This window comes from Perna viridis, chromosome 10, assembly GCF_037379345.1.
Source record: "Perna viridis isolate PV_CMFRI_1.1 ecotype Kerala chromosome 10, ASM3737934v1, whole genome shotgun sequence".
NCBI lineage: Eukaryota > Metazoa > Mollusca > Bivalvia > Mytilida > Mytilidae > Perna > Perna viridis.
Genome location: NC_142454.1, coordinates 33,661,676 through 33,680,886, shown reverse-complemented (window position 1 = coordinate 33,680,886; position 19,211 = coordinate 33,661,676). Strand labels below are relative to the sequence as shown.

General features: G+C 32.7%; 1 protein-coding gene across 3 annotated transcripts in view; it reads left to right on the top strand.

Annotated features, from left to right (window-relative positions):
• The first annotated feature begins 7,466 nt into the window (after positions 1 to 7,466).
• Positions 7,467 to 19,211, top strand: part of LOC148605503 (adenylate cyclase type 9-like) — a 34,744-nt gene continuing 22,999 nt past the window's right edge. The window contains exons 1-2 of one of the 3 annotated variants that reach the window (XM_088548145.1): positions 7,467 to 7,585; positions 11,197 to 12,710. In XM_088548145.1, the coding sequence (XP_088404271.1) occupies positions 11,258 to 12,710 (1,453 nt within the window). In that variant the 5' untranslated portion in view covers positions 7,467 to 7,585; positions 11,197 to 11,257. Of the gene's footprint in view, positions 7,586 to 10,480; positions 10,579 to 10,847; positions 10,940 to 11,196; positions 12,711 to 19,211 lie in introns of those variants that run through there. The other 2 variants (XM_088548146.1, XM_088548144.1) reach the window with 2 other exon arrangements.

Genomic DNA, 19,211 nt, shown 5'->3' with positions numbered 1-19,211 from the left:
AAGTTGAACAGGTCACCTGATAAACATTTATATACATAAACCAGGTGGCATCAGGATGTTACATGTCACAAAGCTGTAAAATTGTCAAGTGATATGTACAAATTCCATGTTTTCCACATTTTAATATTTATTTCCCATGTGGGTCAAATGGAATAACTAGTCTTTAATGTTTTGTTGATATTTTATAGAGGGATTTATTTATTTGAGTTTTTGTTTATCATATTTATTAGTAGTCCAGGAATTGAGGAATTTTATAACCTAGACAAAAATAACCCATAAGATACAAGTGGAGATAAGGAGAATTTTGGAGTTTTGAATCTGTAGAAATGGTTGTTTGGAGAATTGTTTATGTTCTAATGAATTTTTCATAGTAATTTTTCGTGCCAGAACAAGATGACAAATTTCACAGAATTTTATTTTCCACAAATCATTAAATATGAACCATAACAAGTAACATTTACTTCACCATATTATTAGTTACAACTTAAGTACTGCTTCATATAAGAATCATGCAGGTGGTGACTGGTCTATATTTTTTGCTGAGATGCATTCAATTTAGTTCAGAATGTAAGAATAGATAAAAGGAATTACAGAGGAAAATAATACTTGGTTCTATGTTGAAATAAATGGCACGAAATATTTTGTTCAGAATTCAATTCAATCCAGTTAATTTATTACTTTCCCAACCTTAATGATGTTGATGTTTTTATATGATTGCAAAAAAAAAGTTCTAGAATGTTTATCCATACTTGTCCCAACAGTTCAGGGTCTTAACAAGCCATATCTTGCAAAGCATTCCACTATCATGTATGTGACTCTCTGAATGTTTTATTTATTGGTATTTAGAATATCAGCAAAATGTTTGGACTATTTCTTCATTCACCTGATTCTTATGTGGACCTTTACTAAAAACTGTAGGTAATGAGCTATACATTCTATAACCAAACAACACATTAAATAGTTATAGTCACACTGGGCATTAGGGAATTACATATATTGAAATGTAAACATTATAGTTCCAATTATTTGAACATTAAATTTAATATGCAGTAGAATTTTAAACATTTGGAAACTATTTTACACGAGGGACTAATACAGTATTACAAATGTATTAGATCTCATTCAATACCTTTTCAATCTTGATGTGTGTGTTACTGCATTTCACAGCCTTAAAGTCATTTCAAAGGACACTATATCAGTTGCTTTACATTGTCTATTCAGAAATTATTCTGTGCTTTATTAAAAAATGTTTATACAATTTTTTTTCTGTACAAAATTATTTTATTGCAATTTTAGAGAGAGAGAAAGAAAAACTAATTTAATAATGATCAAGTCATAAAATGTTAATTTTAACAGGAAACTTAAGAAGTCTGAATTCACAATAATGAAAATGTTGCAGTTATCTCTGAATTTATAGGTATAATAAAAATGAACTTTCATAAATTGCTTTCTCTGAATATTCATTTCCTATCCTTTACATCACTAGATAGGATTTTATCAAAACAGATCCCCTCACTTTAACACACTTATTACACTTTTTCTTTAATTATAAATTTCACTCTTATTTAAAGTGACAACAATATTTTCTGAAACCACCACATTGTAAGAAGTAATCTAGATTTGTCTGTTTTTCTGAGACAGTTGAATATCCTAGCTACTTGCCAGTTTCAGTTTTTTGAAGTAAGTAGGGGATTAAGTTAATTGTGAATGGAACAGAAATAAATGTCTTATCCAATTTTTTCTATGTACTGGTGACAATAGAACAAATAATACCTTGGTAACCTGCATCTGTGTAGAAGTTAAACACTATGACCTTCAGCAATAATTAACTGATGAGTTTTGAAAGTTATTTTATAGTTATTGTAAAGCCAACATATTTTTGTGACCAATTTATTTCCACTGTTCAAATTTCTGTTCCAGTCATGGACAATTTTTAAGAAAAAATGTTTGTGAATCTTTTAAACCAACCAGTTAGGAAAATAAATCATACTGTTACTTTTCCCTAAAAACTGAGATATAAAGTTTTGGCCAAAAAAAGATGGTTTTCAGTATTTTATTCTGTTGCACAGATTTAGTGGTACTGATTCAAGTCAGTAGTTGAAATAATGACTACCATTTTAACATAATAGTGACAAGTTTTTTTGTTTTGTTTTGTTTTTTTTTTTTGGGGGGGGGGGAGGGGGGGATATGGTTAATTTGGGCAAATATGAGCAAATAATAGCCTGGAAATCCCCCCTTTTTTTCAAAATCTCTGGATCCATTCCTGAGATATCAGTCTCCTGTTGTAGTGTTCAATGTTTTGTCTTAATCTGATTTTATTTACTGTACAAATCAAAGGTTAAAAATATTTCTGTCTATGGCAAATACTAACCCACACAGGGGCTTGCTCCCACTGTCAAATATACAACCCAACTGAGAGTTGTAGCACTTTTTTTTTTTATTTTGACCAATTTTTGGTACGAGACACTATGCCCTGCCCCTATCATAAAAACACAAATACTTGTCAGGCTGAATAAATTAGATTATGGGAGAAATCTTCTGTGCTTCTGATTCTTTTCTTTATTGTGGCTTTTTTATACTGTGTATTTCTATGAAGTGTCTCAAAGTGAAATTTGTTGGTGTAATCCCTATTAACTACACATATATGTTCTGTTTCTTTGAATAGGTGGTATAACTTTGACTTGTTAATGTTGCATTCAATTTTTGTTTACATGCTTGAATCATGGTTACAATAGATACTGCCTTGTTCTTGGTCTGTGTCCTACAATTCTGTTGATATTACTACATGTACTGTTAAGCCAATAATAGATGTAATATATTATATGAACCATGATTAAAATGTTAATTGCAGAAATAATTGAGAGTTTTACATTTAATATGTCTACAAAAAATATGCAGTGTTAGTCATATTATGGTATTGTGCTGTTGTTGGCTGTGTTATTGTCATTGTCCACAAAATGACTTGAGTTAAGGGTGTGTACAGTTCTCTGTGAAATTGTACCAAGGTGTTTTACTACAAGAGGAAGGCTTGAATTAATTTTTGGGGTTGTAACTTTAACTGTTAAGGACCAAGTGGCCAAAAGGGAACTAGAAACAAGCATTTTCCTTATGCCAATTGATCTCTTTCAAATTATACAAAATTGTGACATACCACAGAGGACAGGCTTGGATTGATGTTGGGGATGTTACTTGAACTGTTTAGGAATTAAGTTACAGTAAGAGGTCTGAATTAAGCATTTTCCTAATGTTTGGACAATAACTTTATTATGAAAATAATTTTTGAGGTTGTGACTAGAACCATTTGGGAATAAGGGGCTCTTGGATTCTTGTAAATTTCTTATGGTGTTTCCAATTACTTACCACATTTTTTAAGAATTTGATCTGTCCAGTCCATTTTATTTCTCACTTGTTTTGTCCCGATCACCAAATGTGATTTGCTTCAATATGTTTCAGTTTTTACAAGAAAATATTTCTCTTAAGACTTAAATATCTAATAATTTAATGATAAAACTACAAGAAATATGTCTCACACCTTTAAGAATATTTACTACTTCCAATTGAAACAATATTTTCATATTTTCTTTTACTCTTTTTTTTTCTTGAAAATGTTCAAACACATAGGTACATGGGTGTGTGTGATTTTTGAAAACCCCCAAAACATTATGTGTCCTGAAATAAAAAAATATAGAGGAATGATTTGGAATCATTGATCTAAACTGTGCTTTCACAGTGCATCATCAGAGCATAGAAAAGCTTTTAACATCCTGGTTAACATGGAAATATAAGGCATCAACAATTTGATTTGAGAAAGGAGACCTTGGATGAAGGCAGGACAAGAGTTTATGGTAATCCAGATGAGCAGGTGTATCAAATGAAATGGCAGCATGCATAGTCATATGTCTAAAATCAAGGACAGATAGAGATCTGGTAGCCATACCTTTTGTAAAAGATATAAACAAAATGGATTTTTCTAGAATTAGATGGAGAAAATTAGGTGTTTTATGTGAATACTATATTGATTCTAATAATAAATATTCTTAGTCTGATGTTGTTAAATGTTGGAAATTCTGTTCAACATTATTTTTGTCAAATTTGGAGTACAGGTGTTCCAAAAGACCGTTTGAATACCTATGAGAACAAATTGTGTGTCATTATTTATCGATAGTTTTATGGTCGTCATCATGAACTCTTGGGTCGTTATGGTGTATCTATCTGCACCATGAAAATTGATTTGTTCATCGTGTCATAGTTTTCTTTTCCTCTCTCGTCTACCCTGGACTTTTTTATGGGCAGCTCGACGGGTGTTTCTAGAAAAGCAGAGGACATTTATCCTTCCAATGCACCTGGTCCATGCTTCCAGTTTTTAGTGGAGCCCGAGTTGTACGTTTACTTTTGTTCCATTGAATTATTATTTTGGGTTTTTTTATGTTCTTTTTTGTGTGAGTCTGATTTCCATGCCCGGTCTTTGTCCCTGGATTACATTCTTTTGATTTCCGCCAGAATCTTTGTTCCCTTGATTACTCTTTCTAAATTCGTATGAAGCTAGGTTTTTGGCAGGCGCTACTACATGAAAAATCTTTCACTTTCTCAAATTTCAGCATCCCTTATATAGACGATGTAGTATCTCTTAAGCTTCATGGATCTACCAAAAATGAACTCAAAACTAAAAAAAAGTTTGGAAATTTTACGACAAACATAGCAATTCTGGCAAAAAAAAAGTGGCACTTTATGCATCTCCACCTTATGGAAATATACGAATTCACTGTTGATTAGCTACTGTCATGCATGGAATTTGTACACGGACTTTCTTACTGTCAAATAAGCTTTTATGGCTGGGATATGGTATCATTACTTCGGAAGGTTTATGGTGGTAACCACAATTAGATGGAATGAAAATTTGATCTCCCTCACGAGATAAGACATCTCAAGTTATATATCACGTGTAACTGGATTGACTTTTAACCGAATTCTACACTAAACGGATTTATTCACTTACAATATGACGGGTGTAGCTGGCGGTGCAAGATATGCATATACTCCCAGTGCGCCCAATGTCATCTCTTTTTGTGAAAGTTTACATAGACCCTTTTGTGCCAACGTTGGGATAGTCGATGAGGATGCGTAGAGCATGCTCAATATACACTTCCGCGAGGAAACTTCTACTGTTCTACCCAAGCCCTACCTCGCGGAAGCGTATATTGAGCATGCTCACCAACTTGCCACGAAAGGGTCTATTGCCATGCAGTGCTAAGATTTTTGTGTGCTGTCGTGTTTTTCTTATCTTCAGTTGTGTTTTATTCTGTTCCCTGTGAATATAAATAGCCTGTGTTTATTGCTTTTACGCTTTGACCATGTACTTGAGTTTTGATGTCTGAATTGTCTTTCTATTTCTACACAAATTATGTGTCTGAGCGTTATCAAGACAGTTTACAATAACTTATTTTGGTGCTTCCGTATTTTTTTTTTTTAATATTGATAAATTTTCCTCAATATATAATGCCGAGGGTTTAATTAAATTTATAAGTAATATCTTTTTTCTGTGTTGATCTAATAAGGGTAATTTCAAACTGCCTTGTGGCGTCGCTGCGTTTTCATTAATAAATATTTCATAGTCTACTATACCAGACAAGGAGACCGCTTTCATCTATAGGAAGCAACTTTCTGACGACAGCTCAACGACTTGATAGCAGCAAAAACAAACAAAATTTAAAATAAAACAAACAAAACACATACAGACATACACACACATATACAGTACGTATATAAGGCAGGACCACTTCAATGATGTTGCTGCAAATGTAACAACGGAGTCGTAGCACCCTGATGACGGGAAGATGAAGTCGCCTTGCGATGCTTGAATTTGTTTATAGTTACCGAGTATAAAACCTAAGGTACGACATGCCGAAAATTATTGGTGCATGGCGCTAGTCGTACTTGTCGTACCAGCTGCTACGCTCCTTGACCAATACCATTATTCAACAAGTACATGCAGCTACAAACATCAGCTAAACCCGTGCACTATCAGAAATAAAGAATTCAGTTAAAATGATATGTCCCCTTTATAGAAGTACATTCTTGCCGCCTAAATCTTTATCCTATAATTTCTCGAAGAACGTTTGGGCATGTTTTTTTTCTTTAAAGTTCATTGTCTTCATGGAAAGTTTCCGTTTATTCAAACATATTACATCATTTTGAGAAATAACCATTTTAAGGATACCTCGAGGACACTAAAGCGAGGACGTATAAAGGATGTAAATTAAAAAGAATTTGAAGTAAATAAATGGATAGTTTAATTTAAACTTAATGATACTGTGAAGCATATCCAGTACATCTTCGTGTGCTCAGCACTCGGTCGAGTTTATGCTCGGAGCAGCGTCTAATATTTCGTAAGTATCAAATCATCATTAATAAAAATGATGACTAAGTACTTGAAGTCAAACCATGGGCACAGATACGATTGGAATGTCTGACGACACAGATGAAGCCAGAGTACAGTCCGAAACTGAAATTGAAAGCGAACATAAAGCTAGCATTAAACCGAGGACGAGAGCGATGAACGCCCCGTTAAAATGAAGCTGTATCAAGGTCTTTGATGATATAAGAAAAAATCCCATGGCAAAATGTATAAAAGTAGTATATAAATACGGCACTTTAGTAGAAATTGGGTTGTACGATAATTCGATGAATATGTGTATGTTTGCTGTTAAGCTTTCTGTAAACCAGTCCAAAATTAACGGTGTTGATTATGGGTCACTTGCTGTAAGAGTAATCAAGGGAACCAAGGTTATAGCGGTAATCAAAGAGTAATCATGGGAACCAAGGTTATAGCGGTAATCAAAAGAATGTAATCCAGGGACAAAGACCAGACATGGAAAACAGACATACACAACAAAGAACATAAAGTAACTAATATCATACATACAAAGTAACAAAAGCAAATGAACAACTCGGACTCCACTAAAAACTAGGAACATGGACCAAGTGCACCGGTAGGGTAAGCGTTCTCTGTATTCTAGAAACACCCGCCGAGTTGCTCATAAAAGTCAAGTCCGGGGTAGACAAACGAGGAAAGGAAAACTATGAACCGTTGAATAAATCAGTTTCCATGGTGCAAATGGATACACTGTAACACAGTAAACAGTTTACAGTAAAACAGTGTAAAACAAATCTAACAAGACAAATTAAAGGGGGAGGGTGGGATCAATTGATTTAGTTGCTTCAAATCTAATCTAAAGTTAAAAACGAAATATTGCATACTTATACTCTCATTCAATCTTTAACTGACTTATCGTAGTGCTTTAAAAGAATATTAAAGAGTCTATAAATACCGCTAACAAAAATCACCGCTGTATAATATAAAATACCTATCTCTGGCTTATCTATAACATCGGAGTTATACATTTGATGTGTGTGTTAATTTATTTTTACATGACAAATTGCATATCCTCAGCGTTTTGATGGGGAATGTTTCTATAAATAAATCATTTCTAGCTAAAAATAAGCAGCAATTTATTGAAAGGGCTGTATAGTCTAGTGGGATATTCACTGCTTCACAATTAAGCATTGGATTTATTTCTCAGAACAGGTAGGGAATGGTCAAAATAGAATTAAGGTAGATCGAACTTGTACACAATTGTTATATATATATATATATATATTTGTTGTTGTGTTTTCTTGTTGCATACTGCTACAACGCTTTATTTTTTTATTATTAGAAAATTCAGAAGTTTTATTATTGTCTGCTGTTCTGAGATAATGTTAGAAATTGGCAAGAAAAGTTCCAATATTCCAGTAAAAAAGACATATATGTATGAGTGGAGGTGTAGAATTTTTTTATCAGGAAAAATAGAAGAGAGTGAACAATTCAACTTTTTACATCGTTTAATTATTTTTTTTTTTCATAAATTGTTTTAAGATGTGTTTTCTTGTTGCATACTGCTGCAACGCTTTATTTGTTTATTATTAGAAAATTCAGAAGTTTTATTATTGTCTGCTGTTCTGAGATAATGTTAGAAATTGGATTCAATTTTAAATATCTTTACGTATCTTAAAACAATTTATGAAAAAAAATAATAATAATTAAACGATGTAAAAAGTTGAATTGTTCACTCTCTTCTATTTTTCCTGATAAAAAAATTCTACACCTTTACTCATACATATATGTCTTTTTACTGGAATATTGGAACTTTTCTTGCATAATAAAAGTATCCTTTTTCATACATGTTTCTCCCTCACTATGCTATTATCATTTATAAATTACTTTCGCTTCATGGAAATCGTGTGGATTTCTAGCCTTTTTTTCTAGTTTATGTCTGCAAAATTTATATTCTGCGATCTAGAAGTAAGAGGAATTAAGGCCACACTAAACAATTTCTTGTTTTTCGGTAATGGTTTCATGCAAAGTACAAAGTCCTGTAGACAAGCAATAATTTCAATTTGCAAAATACTCTAAAATATTTTGCAATATTCTTTTATACTATTTCTTCTGTTTAAAAATATATACATATATATTAACATATTTTAAGAAACTTTTTTAACAACGTTCAATATAGCTAGAACGTCGAAAAAATTGCCAAAGCATTTTTTTCTTACTGTTTCTCATGTGAATAATACTAGTCTCACTTACAAGGATTCTGATTTTATTTGTTTTTTTTTAAGTGTCTGTAAAAAGAAATCGTTTGATATTTTTAATTGGAGAGGATGACATCATATGCTGAATTGATTTAAAATCCATAATTTTGGGGGTTTTTTGTTTTGTTTTTGAGTGAGAATTATTCCTGTAACTTTTTATAATTTATCCTCTAAAAATAAAACAACAACAACAATAACAATCGCTAGTGTTTACAAACTATCTTCATGATGAGGAAACCAGTATATTAAGGCCACACCTTAGATTTAAAAAAACGAGACCTTCTGTTCCTAAAGACTTCGTAAGAAATAACAAAATTACCGAACAGGAGAAAAGAGTAAAATATAAAATTTAATTCTTATTTGGTTTCTTATCGGCTCGGTTGTTTAATGAAATAAAAATAAATATCGTACTTTCTTTTGCATCAAAGTTTCTGGGAATCGTATTTCACTTTTTATTGAATGAAATGTCCGGCGGTGGACGAAAATATTTTCGAAAAAAAAATCATACGCACTATCTTAAGTCTCAGTAGTTTTCATTTCCCGTATAAAACCATATTGGTAAAATATTATATTAATTTTAAAATGAAAGCTATGCCAGCTATCTTATATGAAGCTTTAGCATGCAGACACAAGCCTGGATATACGCTATACCGCATTCCATTGACGCTGAGGAGGCAGCTACCTTACCCAACTTCTGGACAAATTTCTTTAAGACAAAATAAAAAAAAATGAAATTAGACACTTGCGCACTCTACCAACACTGAACGCAGTTATACAGGCGAAATTCATATGGCACTCATTTATTTTATTTACTAGCTATGCAAATACAAAAAGGGTGAATAATTCTTTTTCGATTACAAGCAATGAATAGTATAGAATATTATCGGCCCCTCAATTTTTTTTATTTATTCACGTGAGATTATACAGACAAGGATCCAAGCGAAGGCGTGCCGTTTGTATGCCCCCTAAAATCGAGAAAATAATTTCTTCGTGGAAAATCTTTCACAAATTCTACCCCCTCCCAACACACACATACACACACAAACACAATGTTCCCGCCTCGATTGCTCGGTGCTCCCTAACCTAACATCCTGGAACCGCCTATGACATGAACTCAAGACCGGAAGTGTGTGAAATTGACTTTGCCTTACGCAATTTCGTAGATTTGTGAACAGATTTAAAACAATCAAAGTTATGATTTTTCTGTAAATGTAACTACTAGAAATATTGGCTAAACAATCTGACTATCATCGTATTTTTCTTTAGTTTGTCAATCGGTTTTCTTCGTTTTTTTTTCTATATTAAAAAAAAGTGAATTGTTGTTTTCAGTGTATATAGCCGAATATTAAGTAATTGTATGTTTGAGGTTTTAGTAAAAAAGTGCATGATGAAATAAATTTTAACCAAGGCCTTGGTTCTTTACATGCATGCCTAAATTCTGTAGAAATATTTTGTGCATTAACTCGCAGACGGGGGGGAGGGGGGGGTCCCCAGGAGACTGGCGTAGTTTAGGTCAAATCGAAAATTTAATTTTTGTACCAAAGTCAATGATTTGGTCCTCGAGAAAAATACACTTTTTCATTAAAAACAGCGTACACAAAAAAAAAAGATCATGAATAACCTACAGTTTGATCATGTGCAATTGTTACATACAGTAAATAAATGTACACACAAACAAGTGTTTTAAAAAATCATCAAAATTGAAACTCATTTGAAGGAAAAGTTAAAGAACAGTCACATGAAGTTAATTACCAAGTTAATTACCGACGAAATTTACCAAGTGGCCAAATTTGATTCAGGTGTGCCACATACTTATTTCTTAACTTTGACCCGAAAGTTATTATGTACAGTTCTTCCCCGTTTAAAGATAAGCTAGCGTTAACATGTGCATTTTCATAAAAAAGGGTATATTGTTATTTTTCTAAGTGACCAACGTCTATTTGAAAGGTAAGCTAGACCACGGCTTTAGATGGATAGTAACAAAATTTGTATTTATTGCTCTTTAAAATCTCTCGTATCTTAAAAATTTATTCTAACTCTAAGTTGATGTAAATTCAGCCCTGAAAGATAAACGCGTTTAAAACGCATTTAAATATACTGTAGTAATGAAGCTATTTTTATCTTTGTTGGCTATTTTGAGACTTCGTTTGATCATTGATTGATCCCGCGTTGTGTATTGGGTATTGGCTATTCCATGTGTAATGCAGCCTCCCTCTGTTAATCTTTTTCATCGCAGCGCTTGGCACACACATTTGACAGACACGGTGGATTATTAAAATCCATTTCGTAAACAAGTTCCTTCAAAGAGGTAATATTTGCTTTAATACGTCGATGGAATAAATGACTTCAAGCGTAAAGAATTATGAGATTTTAATTAAATTGAAATTCTATGCCGGGACTTGAAGCAAATTTGTAAGGAGCCTAAAGGCTAAACGGTAAACCTTCGGTCGTTGGGCAGTTGCAGTTTCAGTAATTGTTATACATTTTCGTTGTGAAGGCATTAAGTTGATTTCTGTCTGAATTGGATCTGAACAAAGGTTATTGTGCATTTGCTATCTGTTGCAGGTCGTGACTAAGTGGGTAGAAATTGCTATGGGATAGAATTGTGATTTTGGGCAAACTCAAAATGGCCCAGAACTCTGCCCACTTCCATCAGGAAAAACAAGCTGTGGACTTGGAAATTAAGTCACCTGTGAAGAACAGATCCATAGGAAGCACATTACCAAACATGGGAAAGAGAAGTTCATGGCCCATTTTATTTGAGCGGGCCTCGGGAAGCTGGTGGAATCCCAAGTTTGACTCTGAAGCACTGGAACAAGAGCAATGGAAAAGTTACTTTCCTCAGACTCGGAAAAGATTCCAGTATGCTCTATTTTACATAATAATGGCATGTGTAGCTTGGTGCATATTTTTTGGAGTGAAAAAAACAACTCAGTGGACACATTTCTTAGGGGGAACTTTAGCTTTATTAGGATTTGTTGCTCTTATACTTTGGTTTACTTATACATCATTTTATGAGAGGTTTTGTTTACAAACTTCTATCGTTTTAACCATAGTTTTATGTACAGCAATTTTAATTCAGTTTTTTTACAAAGAGTCAGATTTATCAACAATTGGTAGTTTCACAGCTTCAATAGAAGTTTTACTTGTTATGTATGCTGTCATGCCAATGCCTCTTTTTGTCGCTATTGGAATAGGAGTGACACATTCAATTCTGTATGAAGTGTTAGTTGCATTGCAACACACAGAAATGCAAAATATAACATTTATAGTAGGAAAAGCATTGTTGCATTTATGCATTCATATCATGGGCATACACATTTTTGTCATGTCTCAAGTCACACGTCGCAGCACGTTTTGGAAAATTGGACAGTCTGTCATGGCCAAGCGAGATCTGCAAATAGAAAAGCAAATTAAGGAAAAAATGATTCATTCTCTTATGCCTCCAAAAGTGGCTCTGGAAGTAATGGACTCGAAAAGAGATAAAGCTGATGATGAACTTGATGATGGAAGAACTAAAAAACGCCTCTCAAAACATAAACATCATGAAAAGGGAGAAATCATATTTAGACCTTTTAATATGAGTACCATGGATAATGTTAGTATATTATTTGCTGATATCGTTGGATTTACTAAAATGAGTTCAAACAAGACAGCTGAACATCTTGTAGGGCTTTTAAATGACTTGTTTGGTAGATTTGATGCACTTTGCACTCAATGTGGATGTGAGAAGATTAGTACTCTAGGTGATTGTTACTATTGTGTGTCTGGCTGTCCAGAACCAAAAGATGACCATGCCCAATGCTGTGTAGAAATGGGTCTTGGAATGATCAAGGCCATCAAACAATTTGATGAAGATAATAATGAATCTGTGAACATGAGAGTAGGTGTTCACACAGGAACTGTTCTTTGTGGTATTGTAGGTACTAGAAGATTCAAGTTTGATGTATGGTCAAATGATGTTACCTTAGCTAACACCATGGAATCTTCTGGGATGCCTGGGAAAGTCCACATCTCTGATGCTTCCTATCATTTCCTCAAAGATGAATATGAAGTTGAAGAAGGTCCTGATGTCCAAGGTAATGTATACGATATACAATAGATATACATGTAAGATGAGTGCTTGCAAAGTCGTTGTGTATGATAAGGGCAACTACATGTAGCAATAGATTTTGTGTAAATTGTGTTTTTTTTTGGACCAGTCTGATTTAACATTGTAACACCCTAAATTTGAGAGCAAGTTGAAATAATGTAATCTGTCAGCTACACAACTTTTGGCAAGAAGTTAAATTTTGTATTTCTGCTCTTTACACCATCGTGAACATGTAACATATCATAATGGTGTAGCTCATTTTGATTGTTCACTGTACATCATAACATGTACAAAACATGTTAACTAAAAAATCTAAATAAAGAAATACATGTACAGACTATGTATACACAGGGGTTTCATTATTTTTTTGCAATGCAGGTACCTTTGGTTTTGTAGGAGGTACTTTTCATCATTTTGTTTAATAAAAATGTATGAAATTTTAAAATTCTTGAGGTACCTGTTAGTACATGTAGTATAGAAGGGTAAAAGTACATGTACCAGGTACCGCCTCTGAATGGAAGGCCTGATACATGTTAGCCAATGAGGCAGTGGTGTTTTGTGGCCGACAAATCTGCAATTAAGTATAGATTAAGCCTAAAAAGCCTTTGAATTTCAATTTTTATTAAGAGCTTACTGCTAATGGAGCTTTTCCTTGGCCTAATAATTTAATAGAGTTTCATTGGGTAACATGCTGTATGTAATTTTCACAGCTCAAGAAACGACTACCCAAAGTTTGTTATGTTGCATAACTTAAGTCAAAAATTGAAAATAATCCTTAAAGAAATAAGAAAAGACTTTCTTACATATTTCTAAATTTCAAGAAGAAATTACTTGAAACATATTTAACCAGTTAACCGTTGAATATTTTCGAGATACACATGTAGACATACACATATTACCTACGGTCAGGAATTGTCAAAAGTACAATACAAATTAGGGTACATATGAATGAAATGTGAATGGTGTTGGTACATAAATGTATATTTTTATTCTCTTAACACCAACATCTTTTGTACAGAGGTACACATGTTAATGTACATGTGATGAAGAATGGTATGAAGAAGATAATGTGGTCTAGAGTATAATTAACAAGGAAAGTCTAACTACATGTACATGTATCATGAATTCAAAAATCATTTTCTTACTCCAATCTTACCATTTGCCTGAGTAATCCATAACCTGTCGAAGCCAATTAAAATTATCTTTATGAAACGGAAAGAGGTTTAGTTTTGAAAGTCTGCTTCACTGTTTATGGGTAGTTTGCATGGTGGCATGAATATTTAGTTACATGTGACATGTTGTATGTGAAAGTTTCACAGTATTATGTTAAAACACCTTTAGTGACTAGATGGTATTATAATGTACATGTACACATGATTGCATACATGTAGAGTGATTCAGGAATAAGTTTTATACATTCATTGTACATGTGTATGTTTGAGTACATATTAACCAAAACTTACAGAAATTTCTATTTTGTAAGGTGGTACATGAATCATAAAATTTACCAACTGTACATTTTGTACATGTAAATTGACTGAATTTACAGAGAGAAATATACATGTAACTAATTTAGGATTTTGTTGAGCAGTACATTTCTGTGAGTTGTTTACAGGGTACAGATGTACATGTATATGTTGTTTGTTTAAAACTCATTTGGTGGTCCATGCAAGACAAAAATGTGATATTTGGATACATGTACTTATCACCAATGTGTATATGTTATCAGTGATTTTATTGGATCACTTCATTGCTTCATTGAAATACCTGCAGTTTACCTAAAAACGTTTTTGAACTTGCAATAAATGGGAGTTTACCTACAATTTATATCTGCAAATACATGTACATATTCATCACTACATGACCAATGCAATGTTATAGAAATTGCAAAGAAATCTTTTAATGGGAAGATTAGCACGAATCTTCCTCTATTTGAATAGACCTACAGTGCTACTCGCAAAAAAATCTGTCTGATTTAAATTTCATTTTCCATTGGAAATGAGAAATTGGAATTTGGTTCTGAATAGCTAAAGCATAGGGAACGTAGTAGTGAATTGCTGCCATAATGAAAGTACAAATGTAATACCCATACTTGGTTCACATATTTCAAGTAGACATTTGTACAAATAGCGTAGGGTATTTATGTATATAGTCATGCTAGTATAGCATCGTGGATTGAATATTGATAGGCCACTAGTTCACCTACAAGTTGTCTTGGTTAGTTAATTTATAGGTTGTTGAACTTTAAGAACACTTGTACATATATCAAGGACAAATGTTTATTATTGGGTTTTCTTAAGCTTCTTCTATAGACAGATTATAGCCTACCATATTAGTTTTCCATCAATTCAAGTTAACTTGCTTTAACATGCCAGCTTGCATAAACTTACATGTCCATTCAGTTGTGACAGGAGAAGACTATATAGATATGTATTAAAGTTGAACTCTGGATCTAATAAAAGATAAAAAAAAAATAAATTTGATGTGTTAAAAATAGTGTTAGTCCAATATTTGGGAACCTGAAAGCTAAATTTCTGATCTACTCTGTAGAATATTTAAAATTTCATGTACCTACATGTATTAATTTCTACCCTTCATTGACAATATATTGAAGATTTGGTTTTCCTCAAGTGAACCATTGATTTGAAGCTTGGAAAAGTCGAGGAGCTTTTACTTCCTAACCGGCAGAATTTCATGAGGGCTCCATAACATAGTACTTAGATTTTCATTATTTATAACTAAAAATATACATCTTAAACCCCATCCTACAAGAACCAACAAACCAAAATAAGATATCAGCACCTCTTAGTGTATTGCTGTTTAATTTACATGTAAGTCTTTGATAACTCACTTGTAAAAGTTTACATGTACATGTTTCTGGCTTTCATCAGGGGTCATTAAAATAACCTTATCCATTCTTTCAGTTTCATGGTGAATTTCCAAATTTTGATTTTGTAATGAGTATTGCAAAAAATTGCTGTCTAAGAAAGCCCAAATAGAACCATTTCAATATACTTGTAAATTTATGTAATTCCTGGTAAAGTGCTGTTGTTAATTTCATTTAAAATTGATTTTAAGTAATGACATCATAATGCTATTTTCTGTTGTGATGTCATTGCTTACAATCATTTTTACATTTACAACTTCTTGTGAAATAAGTTGCAAGTATTTTAATTCAGAGCTGAAGTCATTGAAAGATAAAATCTATTTATTTTGACCTGTATATGTATGTGACAGTATATAGTTAATAAATTCACATCCAATCCCCTTGGTCATGATTTATATGACAACACATACATGTACATGTACACTGTACTATGTTTTTCTTTTTTTCTATGTTATTTTTTTAATTGAAATTATACCTTTTGTTTAAGGCTTTATTTTTAATGTCTCAATTGATTAATTAAATAGGTTGTATTTTCAGTCAATACCATTCTGCTTTGAAATGGTTTCTGATTTCTCAATATCTTGAGATCTTACTTGTAATACAATCAATAAGTTCGTTGACAATCTTGGTGCATCGACCAATTGTCTTAGAAACAGTCAAGTTTACTTTGATATTGGTTAGACAATGATACAATATTGCCAGCTCTGTCATTATAAAAAGGACTCATCAATGAAAATGAAAGGGTTAAACCAAGGTTGTCCTGATGTACTCTTTAGTGAAAGATTTATGTAGATATTTGGTCATTGATTGCAGTCCTATGGCCAATAAGACGTCATTGATGACGAAGGACATTGAAGTCAATGATTTATCAAAAAATAGAAAACAAAATGATGGAAAGCCTATAACATATTAGTTCACTAATCCTTTCAGTAAGTTTCTTGTGTAATCGTTAATATTCTCTACAAGTATAAAGTGAAAGTTTTAGTTACATTTGTTTGCTACAGTGTATAGCATACATGTAGTTCTAGAAATAAATGTACGGTGAGTTTTGTACACCTGTCCCACTTTAAGCTCACAGGGCCTTAATGGCCATGTGAGCTATTGCCATCATTTGATTTCATTTATCTTTGTTTTCCTTGTCAACTTCCTCACCTGTATGTTTTTCTTCAAACATTTTCTTCTGTTAAACTACTTGACATATTTTAATGAAAGGTGGCATGAATGATCCTCGGGGTATCCTGCACAAAAATTGCATTTAAAACAAATTAATGAATAGAATTCAATGATTGTTCCTTTGGTATGAGCATTTGGGTTCTTTATCCATGAAAAAAACATGGCTTAATTTACAAAAAAGAATGGAATGTAGCTCATCAAGCATGGTGAGTGGTTCAAGCTCTTCAGAGACGCTAGTTTTCTGTTTGTTGCTGGTTTAATTCCATGATCTCTTTCTCTGTATATATTACTTGTTTAATTCCATGATCTCTTTCTCTGTATATTGTTGATTTAATTCCATGATCTCTTTCTATGTATATTGTTAGTGTTATTCTACAATCTCTTTCCCTGTATATTTTGCTGGTTTTATCCACAATCTCTTTCCCTGTGTATTGCTGATTTTATTCCTCAATCTCTTTCCCTATATATTGGTGGTTTTATTCCACGATCTCTTCCCTGTATAGATTGCTGGTTTTATTCTACGATCTCTTTTCCTGCATATTGCTGGTTTTATTTCACGATCTCTTTCCCTGTATAAATATTGCTGGTTTTATTCCACGATCCCTTTCCCTCTATATTGGTGGTTTTATTTCATGATCACTATCCCTGTATGTTGCTGGAATTATTCTACAATCTCTTTCCCTGTGTGGTGCTGGTAATATTCTGGATTTCTTTCTCTGGGTGGTGCTAGTAGTATTCTGGATTTCTTTCTCTGGGTGGTGCTAGTAGTATTCTGGATTTCTTTCTCTGGGTGGTGCTAGTAGTATTCTGGATTTCTTTCCCTATGTAGTGCTGGTACAGTGTTCACCTTAAGCTACTAGCCTAAAACCCGCGCTAGTAAAAATTGATTGCAGCTAGTGAAATGATGTTCACTTTTCTTGTTTTGAGCTAGATGAATTCTATACAGCCCTCTTTTGTGCAGACTTGTTGTTTAAGATTTTGAAGGAAAGGACTGCTGGTAATTCTTCCTGATACAACTGTATACTAAAGTGCAAAGTAGATTTATTGCATGGGTGTTAGTGTCAGTTTAGTTGGGTCTTTCTAATACTTTTTGCCTGAATTTTTAAATGTTTTTGGTTGTACCAGTAATTTTTTTGTTCTCTTTGTTGAAGGTTGTTTTTTTTTCAAGTATTGATCACTTACAAATTTTTTGGCAACCTACTAATATTGTTTAACATTGAGGTATTGGTGTTTGAACCTTTGATTTATCTAGGTCATGACATGTTCCTTGTGGTTGAAAATCTTTAAAGTATGGAATAAAATTGTGTCATAATTGAAGGGCTATGTAAATAATCATTAAGTACAACCCATAACACGTTTCTACACTCCATAAACTGTGAATAATTTTTGAGTTAATATTTACATTAATATTAACACTTGTAATTATTGATATTCGTTAAATGTTAAGGAAGTCTTGAATAGATTGAGAAGATCTTGAGGTGGTGTGAAAAACAGATTTTTTTTGCATCAGTTTAACACTTGTGACTCTGTGGTTGGTTGGCTGCAGAAATTGTCTTGCTCTATCTTTTCATGATACAATTCAAAAGATGTCACCTTATTTTTCTATACCAGGGGTATATCCAGAAATTGATAAGGATGAAAGATGGGGGAATTCAGAACTTTGTGTAATGTTCATTGATACCATAATTTTTCACAAAATTAAAAAGAAAATTCCAGCAAAAACAGTGATTGCATTCCCTGGGCCCCCTTATCCCTACTTAAGCAATAGTATTGCTGGATATTCCTCCAGATACTCCTTGCTTGAACATAAAAATGCCAGCGATGTCTGATGTGTAAATGCCCTTTAACCTTCATTTCTTCATTTATTTTTTCATCAATATTTCCATAATGTTTCGAAAATCTGTTCAACGTTACCGTTTTTTTTTTAGAATTTTGTTTTGTCTAGACTTTTTTAAAGTCTGTTTGTATAATATGGTTCTGTATTCATTTCAATAATTTTAGAACTAAGTATATACAATATGTATTTAGCATTAACATTCAGATTTTAAAAGACTGCTAGTTTCAGTTAAAAGAACATTTTTTAAGTATTATTCAAGAACTTCCTTATTGTTTTGGGGTCTTAGGGTGGGTGAATTGCACTGTTAGTAATTCAGTGAGATAAAACATGTAAAATATAAGGTTGGTTTGATTTTAGCTTAAACCCATGTTTCTAAAAATTTGGAATTATTTAAAAGTCATAACAAATATACATGTATATATAAACAAGGGTAAAGGTTAGGAAATACAAGCTGGTAGCTCAGATAATTTTCTCTTTAGTATTTTCTATATGTTCAACTAAATTTTATCCAAAAGTTTGGTAGCCCAGCTCAAAATCTAGTAACCATGGGCTACTGGGCAACTGCTAATTCTTTATCCATATATGACTTC